The sequence below is a fragment of the Melospiza georgiana genome, chromosome 1 (assembly GCF_028018845.1).
Source record: "Melospiza georgiana isolate bMelGeo1 chromosome 1, bMelGeo1.pri, whole genome shotgun sequence".
In the NCBI taxonomy this organism is placed as follows: domain Eukaryota; kingdom Metazoa; phylum Chordata; class Aves; order Passeriformes; family Passerellidae; genus Melospiza; species Melospiza georgiana.
In genome coordinates this window covers 20,265,764-20,278,665 of record NC_080430.1, presented here as the reverse complement: position 1 = coordinate 20,278,665, position 12,902 = coordinate 20,265,764, and the positions used below count along the sequence as shown (strand labels likewise).

At 35.2% G+C, this 12,902-nt stretch overlaps 1 protein-coding gene across 1 annotated transcript in view; it reads left to right on the top strand.

The window, feature by feature from the left end:
* Positions 1 to 12,902, top strand: part of MALRD1 (MAM and LDL receptor class A domain containing 1) — a 230,646-nt gene that overhangs the window by 51,373 nt on the left and 166,371 nt on the right. The window contains exons 14-17 of the mRNA XM_058018380.1: positions 4,866 to 5,018; positions 5,169 to 5,274; positions 6,554 to 6,921; positions 8,355 to 8,767. Coding sequence (XP_057874363.1) covers positions 4,866 to 5,018; positions 5,169 to 5,274; positions 6,554 to 6,921; positions 8,355 to 8,767 — 1,040 coding nt within the window. The remainder of the gene's footprint in view (positions 1 to 4,865; positions 5,019 to 5,168; positions 5,275 to 6,553; positions 6,922 to 8,354; positions 8,768 to 12,902) is intronic.

Sequence of the window (12,902 nt, the reverse complement as noted above, 5' to 3'; positions counted from 1 at the left end):
GAAGTGCCAGATAACTGCATAAGAATCAGCTCATGAAAGTTAAATGGAGAAGGAATGGGACTGAAATCCCATCTACAGAGGAAGGAAAATTCCTTTGACAGTGGATAAGAAATGGGCTGCAAAGGCTGCATTGCTTGAGCTTGCTGGTGTAGGAGAGAAGATACCAGGGGCTGGAGGAAGCCAGGGCAGGAGGCACCTTGGCTGCTCTGGGGGGAAAACGGGGAGCAGCTGATCAGCATCAGGAGAGAGAAAAATAATGGAAGACTAAATGTCTGGTAAGAGAGAATAAAACAAGGAGAGAATGAGAATGAAGAATACAAATGTGGAACAGTGATATTTTGGGAGGGATCAGTATAGTATCTGGCTATTCAGTGACAGAGAGCTGAGACTACATGAGAGGACCTGGATCAGGGAGCTGTTTTGGGAAATGAGGTAAGAGAGTGAGGATTTCCAGATTTTCAGTGATAGTTTGACTGAAATAAGGGGTCACGGAAGAGCAGTTGTGTAATAGGTAAAATAGGAAATAAGCTGTGGAAAAGAAGAGCATTGAGGAAAGAACAAGGACATTTTTCCAACAGAGACCACACACACTTTCAGAATTTCTATAGAACCCAGAAGTCATGAGTCTTACTTGTCTACTTCTTTCAGCAAATATCTACATAGTATTTTTGGGCAAAACCTGTCTCATTTCATAGTTACTCATTTGGTTTCTAGCAAATTATGTGCTTTGGTTAAAAATATTGAATGGGCTTTGGGCTTTGGTGGCAGAGAAAACACAGTGAATAGCAAGAAGACCTGAATAGTGACCCCTGAACCTTATTTTTGCATAGTTCAGTAAAAAGAACTTTCCCTTCAGATTTATAGAATTTATTTTAGAATTTTTTCCCTCTGTAAAAATCTCAATCTTTTAAGTCCTACAGCTAAGTTAGGAGATATTTAGTGCAGTTAGCTGTTAAAAATGTAGGTGCACAGTGATATCAGAAGATTTATTTATAACAAACCCTTTTTAATCTGCATGCTTTGCCTTCCTTACAGGCAAAGCTATTTCTCATTTCACAAGTGATGTACACTTTTGTGTTATGTACAAATCATATCTGTCTAGTACTAAAAAGCCCACATGACTGAAATCACAAAGAAGTCTATTGCAATTTCATGACTATTGAAATGGATTTCCCAACAAAATTTAGCAAAAGAAAATGTTCTGGAGTACTTTGTTCCTTTAGCCATCTGTAGAGAGGACTACCACATCTATTTGTTTTAAACCTTTATGTTTAAGTGCGGATTTTTTGGTTCTATTTTTTCAAAATAGTAGCAATTAATATTTGGAGGTGAAAATTGAGGGAAGGGGAACTTTGCCTTGGATTTTGTAAAGATCATATATGTTTGATCTTCAAGTAGTGACTTGCTTTTTGTCTTTTGTTTTTTTGTTTGTTTGTTCAGTTAGCAGTGCTTCTTGCTGATGAACTTTTGCCGTTATTTTTTTAACTGTTCTCTATTCAGTTTGTCACTGTAGAAATTAGGCCACAGCACCAGCAAATTATGGTGTTGTTTGATAGAGTGTATATGATGGAATTAGTAAATAGTAGCTGGGATAGAAAACATAAAAATGGGAAGGCAGGTGTCCTTGTACTATAAAGAGAGTTATAATTGTCTAAGATGACTGTGTCCAGAGTTAAACTGGTTGTGAGAACTGATGATAATTATATTTTTGCCATTTATTGCAAATTTTGTCAATTTGCAATAAATTCCTAAATTTATCTTATAATTACTGTTTGAAAATTATTTTAAAGTTTATTGGGATATTTGAAGGTTTAGAAACATTTTTAAATAAAGGAAGAATACGCCAGTAATGATGATGTTATCTCTTCATCTGCATTTTTTATTTATGATTCATTCTGTTTAAACTTACATGGGCTGAAAGACAAGCAGAGATTTTGGGGGTTGTAGAGATTTATGAACCTCCATTCTTTAAGAAATGCTAATATCTTAAACAATGGTTTTTAAAAATACTGTTCTGAGCAAGACTGTTTATTAAGTTCGTGTTAGGCATCACTCAGCTAACAGAGAAACTGCACATCTGATTTGTGAAGGCCTTAGAATAAAACTTCTTGAAACAGGAAAAGTACTCTGCATAAGACCCCAAAATCAGAAAGAAATCAGTATTTTGTAGTAACAAGTCAGCTCAGAGGACACTGAATGTGTTGAAGGTGTAAAGGCAGCTTGCTCAAAGCATCCACAAAAGCCAATCACGCTGAAATGTAATGCTCACGGGCTCTCTGATTCCATCTTGACTAGGGAGGAAGCTTGTTAGAAACGGTGGTGAAAGGGGCAGCAAAGAAAAATGTATTCATACATTTGGCTGCCACTAGGGGTTAAACAGCATCAAACAAATGGTTGAAGTATTTTCTAGTTTAAAAATATGGAAAAGATGACAAATATTGGTAGGTTAAATGTGAAAACATAATAAGGATGACAAAACAAGTTTAAGAAACACTAGCAATAAATTCATCAGCATATGAAGAGCAGTCAGCCTGGCAGAGTGCATAGGCTTATGTGAGATTGGAGTATATACACAGTATGTGAGAACAAAAAAAAAAAAAAAAGGAAGAAAAGCAAATAGGAGCAAATAGGAGAAAAGCTAAACCAAAAGTCTTAAGAGAGAAGGCAGATTAGACTGTGGCATTCACTGTGAGAGAAAGAACAAAAGTACCCAATCAAGAGCCTTTTCTTCTGAATAATCTGTCTGAAATTAAACTGCCAGTCAAAGAAGTTATAGGACAAGACAATTAGATAATTGAAGTGTTATCAAGCATCAAGATCCAAGTGCATTTCACCCAGGCTCTACCAGCTTTCTGTATTCTAGTATTTTCCCCAGGTGTTAAATAGCTGGTTTGAGATTTAGTTGAAGGTTTCGGGGTTATTTTATCTCACTGTACTTATCCATGCTTAAGCAAAATGGTCTAGTGAATACTTTCTTCTCTGTTTTGTCTGTGTTACAAGTTACAGATGCAAGAAGTCTGGGCTCAGACTTCACAGTTTTATCTTGTTTATTTGCCTCATTTGGTGTAACCATCTGTGTCCAAGGTCTGTCATATACTTAGTGGCTGTTCTCCTGGGAATATGTGATGGTTTCTTCAATTGAGTAAAAAGCAAATCAAAAATAGCTGTCTATATTCCTTTCTCATGATATTCTCTCTGGGAATTTTCAGTAATTTCTCTCATGCTTAGGTCCTTGAATATTTGCAGATATATTTTGTCTTCATTTTATTCTATCAAAAATTTCTGTCAAAAATTCCTTCCTTCTGTTTTTTAGTCACATTTGATTTGTATCATTTTATCATAGGCATTTCTGTCCCACATACACTATATGCAGAGAAAATATATATTTTATTGGATCTCTTAAACATTATTTGTTCTTCCATATTTGTAGATTGTTTTTTAAGCTAACTGTGGACTTTTAACTGTCAATAATTTAAAAACCCTTTTCTTTTTAGAAGATATAGCTATCAATATTACTAATATGCCTCATTAGTAATTTTTCATTATTTCTAAAAAATATGTATAAACAGTGTAACATAGTTTCTAAAGAGGAAAACAAACAAAATCAAACACAACAAATGGAAAAAACCTCCCATGCTTTCCATAACTAAACACTAATGTAATCTTATTCTTCAGGGGACTTCATATGATTCTGATATGTGCATATTTTACATACCATACTATGCCATAGCATAATATGATGACTGAAAACTGTGATAAGAATTATAAAATAATTGTGACAGTCATGCCTGAATATTTGCTTTATTTATTCTATGTATATGATTAATAAATTATTTCTTAAAGTCTTTAATTCCCTTAATATTTTCCCTTTAAAGCCTGTTATATTTGCAGGAATAAAAAAAATATAATTTTGTGATTTAATGAAAATTTTTATAAAATACCAGAGAGAAAAAAACTGATGAAAAGGAATTCCTTACTGGGGGAGTTGTGAGTCACTGGAACAGGTTGCCCAGAAAAGCTGTGAATAGCCCATCCCTGGAGGTGTTCCAGGCCAGGCTGTTTGGGCCTCTGGGCAGCCTGGTCTAGGGGGAGCTGTCCCTGCCTATGGCAAGGGGGTGGAACTAAAAGATCTTCAAGGTCCCTTCCAACCCAGACCATTCCATGATCCTGTGTTTATTTACATTCATTCATAAATGACACTCTTCCACTCTTTTTTCCCCCCTGTATTTGTAATATATAAATTTTCTAAAATATCACTGCTTTTTAAATTGAAGAATTGAAGAATGCAGCTGAATATGCTTTCTCGATATTTTTCACTTCAGTAGTTTGTGTTGCAGAGATTACCAATATCATAGTTTCTCACTCATGCCTGATATTTAACTCCATTCCAGTTATGAACAGAGGGAGGATTTTGTTATCATTAACATAGTCGCTGGCATTTAGGAAAAGAGGGATTTAATTTCTGCCTCCCACAACAAAACAGATCTTGCAGAAGGTTTGTGGCTGCTTTGTGTGCCCAGTGCTCTTGCTCCATACCAGGAGGACTGTGAGGTTTGTTTTCAGCACCTCCTTGCCTGCTCTGAGCGCTTTGGCTGGAGCCTCCCAAGAGAGAAGGATGTGTTTCACCGAGAACAGAGCACATGGCCATGGCTTGGCTGCTCCTCTGCAGCTGCTCTTTTACTCAGCTGTTACTAAGCAAGTTCCTCGTGTCTGGTACAAAGCTACTCTGCCTCTCCACACCCCTTTCCGAGACTTACTTCTAGAATATGCATGACATATTCGAAACATTTTATTTACTTTTCGTACTACAAAGCTTCTTTTGTAATGTTGTATATAGAAACGAAATGTCTCTTTCCTTACTCCAGCTGCTGTGTGTGACTTTGAAAGAGAGAGCTGTGGCTGGTTTGAAGCTATAGATGCAGATGCATTTGACTGGGTAAGAAGCTCCAGCAGCACTCTTCCACCTGCATTTCAGAAGCAAGCTCCTCCACGGGATCACACCTATAACAAATCTGAAGGTAAGACAAGCCAGGCCTAGAAACAGAGAAGTGGAATAGATAAACCTGCTTCACAGCCAGATTTTAAGTGATGGCCATGAATGCTGTAAAAACCTTTATAAACCCTTTATTTCTTGAGCTGAAAAGTTGCTTTTTTTTTTATTTTAACAGGTCATTTTATGTTCATTCTGAAGACCAGCAACAGTATTTCACAAATAGCTCGGCTACGAAGCCCAAAATTCAGGCAAACAGGATCAAATTGCACACTGTCCTTTTGGTATGAAATACTTTACATTTAAAATTCCTGGATTATCTCACATTGCTTCTCTTGGACTGAAATTGAGGTTATAGTTTGAAATAGATACATCTTTCTCTGAAGTATTTATTTCATTTTATTCTGTCAGCATATAGTCTTCATTGTGAACAATACAGATGTGAGATGAAACGCTTGCAGAAAAGTGAAACAGGACGTGACATTGTCGGGCTCTGAGCAAAGTTATAGTAAAGGATTGTGCCTGTAAATACATGGGCAAATACCACAGTCCTTTTGCTAACAATTCTTTGGTTAATTCTTTGTTCTTTGGTAAATAATTTGAAAATGTGAATTTTTTTTTAAGAAAAGAAAGGCCTTGTGAAAAATCTAATAGGTTCTTGAGTCACAATATTCAAAATTAGATTATCCAAATTATTGTTATTAAGTAGAAGTTCCAGTGTGAGAATTGGTTCTTTGCTTCCACTTATTTTTTCATATACACAGAAAAAACCAAACCAAACCAACAAAACCCCACAACTAAAATCAACAATCAAACCCAAGGAAACATTTTCAGTAATTGTCTTGTCTCAGTCTTTGTGCAGACTTGCCAAAGATAGACAGAAAAAATATAGCTTTGATAATTTGTTTACTAAGGCCAAACTGGTGTCTCTGTTTAAATAAAGGTTTGGCCTGACCTTAATAACAATTAAGTGCAGTTTATCTCAGTGATGTCAAATACATCTGCCATAGGAAGTGGAACTGTCTTTTTATCCAAGATTCATGTCTTGAAGTTGGATATTACAAATTGTTGGTTGTATATGTGCTTCTGCTCCCAGTTTTGTTGTACAATTGCCAACCTAAGTATTTGTCAGTTTTAAATGCTGAAGGCTTAGAAGGCAGCATGTTAACAAAAACTAACATAGATAGAGAGCATACTTATGCATTCAGTAGGTGTTGTGTTTTTCCTTCTTGAAACTTTATAATCATGTACTGAATTAAATTTATAAAAAGAAATTATGCATCTGAGTGAGCAGTGTTTGTTGCTGAATATAAAAGCAAATGTGACTGACTCTTCAGTTGTGGGTTTCAATTTAATGAAGTATGCTTCTTCTCTCAAAATATTCAATTCTTGAGACCAGGCCTAGACTGATATAGCAGCCTCTCCTACCATCATTCAGAAAATGGATTGACTTACAGGCCCTGTAGACTTCCTATATATCACAGAGATATAACTAAAAAGATAGAGGTTGTTGCAACATTTTCATCATTTGCCCACTTAACATTCTTATTTTTATCATTTTAGGTATTACAATTACGGAGAGTCAGTTGGGGCAGCAGAGCTGCGATTGCTTGTGGATGGGCTGAAAAAGCCTACAGTCCTTTGGAGGACGTACTACAGCGAGGGAAATCAGTGGCTGAAGGCAGTCATTCAGCTTGGACGCCTTCCACATCCTTTCCAATTTTCTCTTGATAAAATCAGTCTGGGTGTTTATGAGGGCGTCTCAGCGATTGATGATATTAGATTTGAAAACTGTGCTCTCCCGCCTCCAGCATTAAGTTGCGAAGGTCCAAATCACTTCTGGTGCAGAGACACAAAAGCTTGTATTGACAGTTTGTTGGTCTGTGATCTTGTGGATGACTGTGGGGATGGATCAGATGAAGAGAGCTGTGGTGAGTACTCTCCACTATTGCTTACTAAGACCACACAAAAGTTGACCTCCCAATTCACCCCTGGGCTGAAAGAGCACAGAATTGCTACAGACAGTAACATAGACATAGACATAGACCAGAAGGATAATTTTAATCTTAAATGCATATGGTGAGTTAAATGGGGGGTAAATGGAATTTTCTCTCCTTTATCCAAAAACACTCTATTTCTTAATCTTGTGTAAAACATGAACATTCGTCACAAGTTTGTTTTAAAAGGGAGGATGTAAAGTCAAGATGCCATCTTTGATTTTACTGACACAAGTACTGACGTACTGATGGGCTGAGAGGAGTGTCCTACCTCTTCTTAGGACCTACACTCTTCCTATCAAAAAAAAGTTAAACATCTATACTAAAGATGGGAGTCATGCTGAACCTGTTTGCCCCCTTCAAAGGAAGCACTTGAAAGTACTGAGGGAGGCTATGAGTTGTTCCCATTTTTGACATTCACCTTGAGTGCTGAAGGGTGCTGTTGATGGTTTTTCCCCTGAAGCATGCATTCATCAATTTTAAGAACTCAAGAACATTAATATAAAATAAAATTAACTAGCATTTGCTTTATCACTTCCTGAGGTAACTGAATTATGCAAATCACAATCAGTTTGAGAATGGGGGGCACCTTACATGCTCGAGGTGATATCAGTCTGCAGCAATAATTGCTGAATATCAACCTAAAACTGCTGTAACTTTAAAAGAAAGTGAAGGCTTTCCAGCTTATCTTAGTTTTTCTACTTGGCAGAAATGCCTAGCTTATTTATAACCCATTTTGAGGTCTGTGTGAGGTTTTAGTTGCAGTTTTAAATACCATTAAATGAAACAGCTTTATTTTTTAAAAAATGCTATAATGTCAGTTATTGCTTATTAAAAGCAGATACAAAATTGGAATGCAAGTTCACCACCTTTGACACATTTTTTTGTTTTAAATTAGAAGTAATCAATACATTTTACCTTGGTGTCAAATAAAAAAATGCAGTTGTGTTATAAAGTCTTTGATTTAGCCTTGGTAAAATTATCATGTTTATATTATTGAGGATAATAAAGATCTAAACCCCAATGTGTTTTTAGGACTACATCTGCCAAGCAAAAATACATTAGATCATTTATCACACACATACAAGACAGTATGGTGTGGTCTATTTCATTGAATTAACCTCAATTTTAACTCAGATCTGTTCACTTTCAGTTAAGGAAGTTTACAGTCTTTAATTTTAATAATACATAAAATTAATAACATGGATACTTTTACTCACAGTTATGTTTATTCAATAAATTAAGTACAATTTGACAGGTAGAAATTGGAAATAAATATTTGCAAGGATAAGAAAAAAATATTAAACCCCCATCCCCTTTTGATACTGCTTTTTTATTTTTGACGGTCTGTTCTCTTTACATTTCAGACCCTGACCTTCAGTGTGACTTTGAAAATGGGCTGTGCAATTGGGAGCAGGATGCAGAGGATGACTTTGACTGGATCAGAATACAGGGTCCAACGCCCACAGTCAACACAGGCCCACTGAAGGATCACACGACAGGCACAGCCACAGGACACTACCTGTACCTGGAGTCCTCTGAGCCACGCCAGTTCCAGGATAAAGCAGTTCTGCTCAGTCCTCTCTTCAACCCTTCTGCCCATGGAACCTGTGCTTTCCGCTTCCATTATCATATGTTTGGAAAAGAAGTTTATAAGCTGTCAGTCTTCCAAAGAACTGTGAGCAATGCTAAGGGATGGCTCTTGTGGTACAAGTTTGGAAATCAAGAAAACAGATGGATCAGACAGACACTCTTCATCAGCAGTTCTAAGCCATTTCAGGTATGATCCTTCTAAGTTTTGAAGTGTTTATTTCCTGCATCATAAAGCACTGAGAGTATATAAATAACTGCACAATCTCAAAGCTATTTGTAACTGTTTGATCACTTTTGCTTCAAAATATGTTTGTAGGGTTTTAATATTTTAAATATGTAAAATATTTTTGTTCTTGTGGTTATAGTGACTTTTCCCACTTTAAACCACTTAATTTTAATATTTTGAATATGTGTTTTTAAAATGGATACTAGTTTTTTTTCCCAAGGATTTGGTGAAAAAAATCTTATCCAAATCTACTACGAAATAGTTTGATTCATTAATTCTGTTCAAAAAAATATCCTCTGCTTCGCCTAATTTTGAAAGAGCTACAAATTAATTTTTAATTATATAATACCTGAAACTACATCAATACAAAATGTTTGGCTGCCAGGTTAGACTAAGAGTCAAAAATTTCTTAGAGAAATATATGATTAAAATAAGTTACAGCTATAAATCTTTACTTATATTTTCCTCTTTTAAATATTGTATATATTATTTAACTATGTGCGGTCTTTTTATTCCAGTTGGGATATTCTGCAGGGTTACTAGAGGAGACATTGGTCCACTCGATTGTCAACTGGTCCTAAAATTACCATTCTCCTTTCCTCCCACGCCATATTATAAAAAAGAAACCTCTTCCACCTTCCTTTTAAATCTGATACAGTGCATTTTTTTCTTTAGATTGTTCATTATTATTTCCCAAACACTAATTTTAAGTAAAGAGAAATTCTATCCTCTTTGGAGGAAAAAGCATTAATAATACTGTGGATGCAAAAAGGCACATGGAAGGAGTGTGTTCATTTTCTGCAAAGATCTTTTGTAAAAATATAAAGTAATAGAAACATAATGCTATCATAGATTCTTCCCCTTCCCTTTCCCCCTTTCCCCTTCCCTGTTTAGTGGTTTATCTGAAGAGCTATAAACCTTCCTGTCCTGTATTTGACCTCCTGAGAGTTAGGAAGGTCTACTCAGTAATTGAAATGTTTTTCACACGTTATTGTTATAGGGTTTTCTGTTATACTTTCATAGTTCTGTGCAGGGAATTTCAAAGATATTATTTTGATCTATTTTTATTTCTCATAGTCATTTTTGAGGGGTGTGAGGTATAAGTTTGATTGTTCTGAGGAAAGAGATCAAGATCTGATGTTCATTGTGTATTGTGTATCTTATAATGGAGTTTGCTGTGTCACAACCTACAGCACTTCAAAACTCAGGAGTTTTGAAGAGAGCAAGTTGTGCTCTGTTTCTACTGTGTTGCCAAGTGCTGATTGCTTTCCAATCTGTCTTTCTCTTTCCAAACGTTCTTTTAAGTGTATAGTATTTAAATACACTATATTTGAAGTATTTCTACTGAGATGTGCACTAGAACTGCCTCTCAGTTGGTTTTAGGCTGTCTCCAGGCTGTGTAACAGTATTAAAGCTGTACCTTCTATATTTACTATACTCTCTTCCCAATATCCCATAAATTTAGGGTTTCACTGCTTTCACACCACATGCTTAAAGTCTGGTAGGTCACCTCAATGCTTCAAATGAAGTGTTTAGATTCACTTGAGAATGGATTTTATTTTTCATTAAAGCCTAAAAACTAACTAGTTTAAATAAAGATAGAACTTTTAAATTATTTTTTGATCAAAATACAAATCTTGGATTCATAATCTTCTCTGTCTCTAACCAGAGCGTCTTGTCAGCTCTTACAGGATTTTCAGAGATTACTAGTGAATAGAAAATATTAGACTCTAGGACCAAAGATCATCCATGTCTTTGTCAGTCAGACCTTCATTTTGTATTTTCTCTTCTAAATGTGTGAGATAACCATACATCTGAGATGTGTCCTCTTCCTCTTTCCTCCCTATGTAAATAGATCATTCGTTGACCCCAGTAAGAGAAATAATCACTATAAATAATAAATCCCTCCAATTCACATTTTCAGTTTATTTGCTAAGCATGAGAAGCCAGCTTTGGGAGTATATGAACAATTGTGCCAACTCCTAGGAAAAGGAGGAACTGTCAGCCAAAAATTCAAAGCAGCAAAAAAAGGCATTTGAGGCCCTCTTGAAAGTCAAATTCTTTTTTGAAAGTTTTGAACTCTATAGGTATGAAACTCTAGGCCCTTTAATTGAATGCCCTGGCAGAAACCCAAAGGCAAGAGCAAAGTCCCTTGGCTCACTCCCACTCCCAATAAGCCTCAGAATCTTAATTTTGTCAAGAAAGCTTTGTTCTGGCTGCCATTAAACCATGGTGACATTTGTTGCTATTCCATCAGATGTTTTACACCAAAGTGTTAAATGTGACACAACTGAGAACAATGGGAGTAGCTAGAGGAGGAAAAGGTAAATTCAGAGCTAAACTATTTAAACAAAAGGAATGCAGTTTTCTAAGACAAAATTAAGCACCTCTGTCAACTACTACTATTGACAAGTATTAAAAATAGTCCCAAATACACAGGCTTATAAAATTTTTGCAGCTTTATTGATCTAGAGTTTCTCTTCCTCTGCAAATGATATTATCTGCAAGAAGTTATACAAAATTTTTAATTGGAAAAATTCAAGTTAAAATGAATTTCTAATAAACTATTCCTTTTAATTCTACAGGATACTTGTTTCAGCATGAAAAAAACCCCCACTGTCGAGTGTCCTTGTCTCTTTACTTGTTCTGCATTTATTTTAATCCTGAGAAGTTTACTTACATGTCTTTTCTTTAGATAAATGCTTGAAATGGTAGTAAAACAAAATTCTGTCTATGATAGCCTACTCATATTGATAATGAATAGTGTTTGCTTTTATCTTCTTTGGAATAATCATATCTGAAATAGTTTTTGCTCAGAAGAAGTTGAGCAAAGATTCTATTTTAACATCTTAAAAAATTTTATTCTCTTAGCTTGCTCTATTTTTTCATATTTCTGATGAAACAGAAAAGGAAATGATGATATGTGAAAAATGGCAAAACTCTATATCTCAATCCTTTTGGGCACTGTAGTGTCCTTTTTGTCATGACAGAAATCACCTACCTATCATGTCTGTCTTAAGAGACCTAGGGCAACTTTGCTATATTGCAGAACATATTAAAAAAAGAATAATTATCTTTATCCCGATACAGTTATTCCCTTTTTGCTCATGCAGATTATACATTTATCTCTGTAAACAAAGATGGTTATACATCTTTGATACTCCAAAGTGTAAGTAGTACATTAGGGAGTCTATCATCATTTTGTGATGATTTTATAAAGGTCAGTTTTGCATTTTTCTTCATTGGCTCTTATGAAATTTAAAAATACAAGTACAATGTTTAAGTTCATGGTTAACTATTACTGCTATATTTGATTTCATTACTAAAAAAATTAGTATTCTAAGTATCATATATAAAACCTTACTTGTCCCTTCAAATATAAAAGTTTCTCCATTTAAGTGTGAAAAATAAGGACCAATATCAGAAGAAAATAAATAATTGCAAAAAAATAAATAATGTTGCAATTAAGTAGATATAAAATGCATTTGACAATTTCCTATTTTACAAGTGGTTAAGAAAAGTAAACAAAAAATACACTATAATAATTTTAATCTTTTTATCAATTAAGTATTGGCTTAGAAAATAATGGAATATTGATTGAAAATTAGAATGATGCAGTTTCTATGAATATAGAATAAGACTGTGTCCTGTGAACACAAATATAAAACAACATTATTTCTCCAACTGTTCTTTTTATCTGTTGTGCTAATTTTTTTTTATATATGAGTACTTGTATTGTGTTTTTGTTATGAGTGAGATATCAGTTTCATGTCAAATACATATGTAGTGAGCATACATCTTTTACATCCTGGCTCTTGCCATTCATCCTGTCAGGAGAGACAGAAGTGCTGAAAGTCGCACGTAGGGTACGAAGCTGGTAGGGATACGTCACATAGGCTGTTCTGCTTTTTCACCCTCTACTCTTCCCTTTCACTCCTCAGTGAGATGAGATAGCAGCTGTTCTTTGGGGGTTCTGATGATCTGCTCTGTAGTAAGTGAAATGGCGTCACAAAAGTCACCCTTCAGTTATTTCTGCCATTCTCGCTGTTTCTTGCAATTACTTTTCTGAGGAAAGGGAGGATTCATCAACACCCTC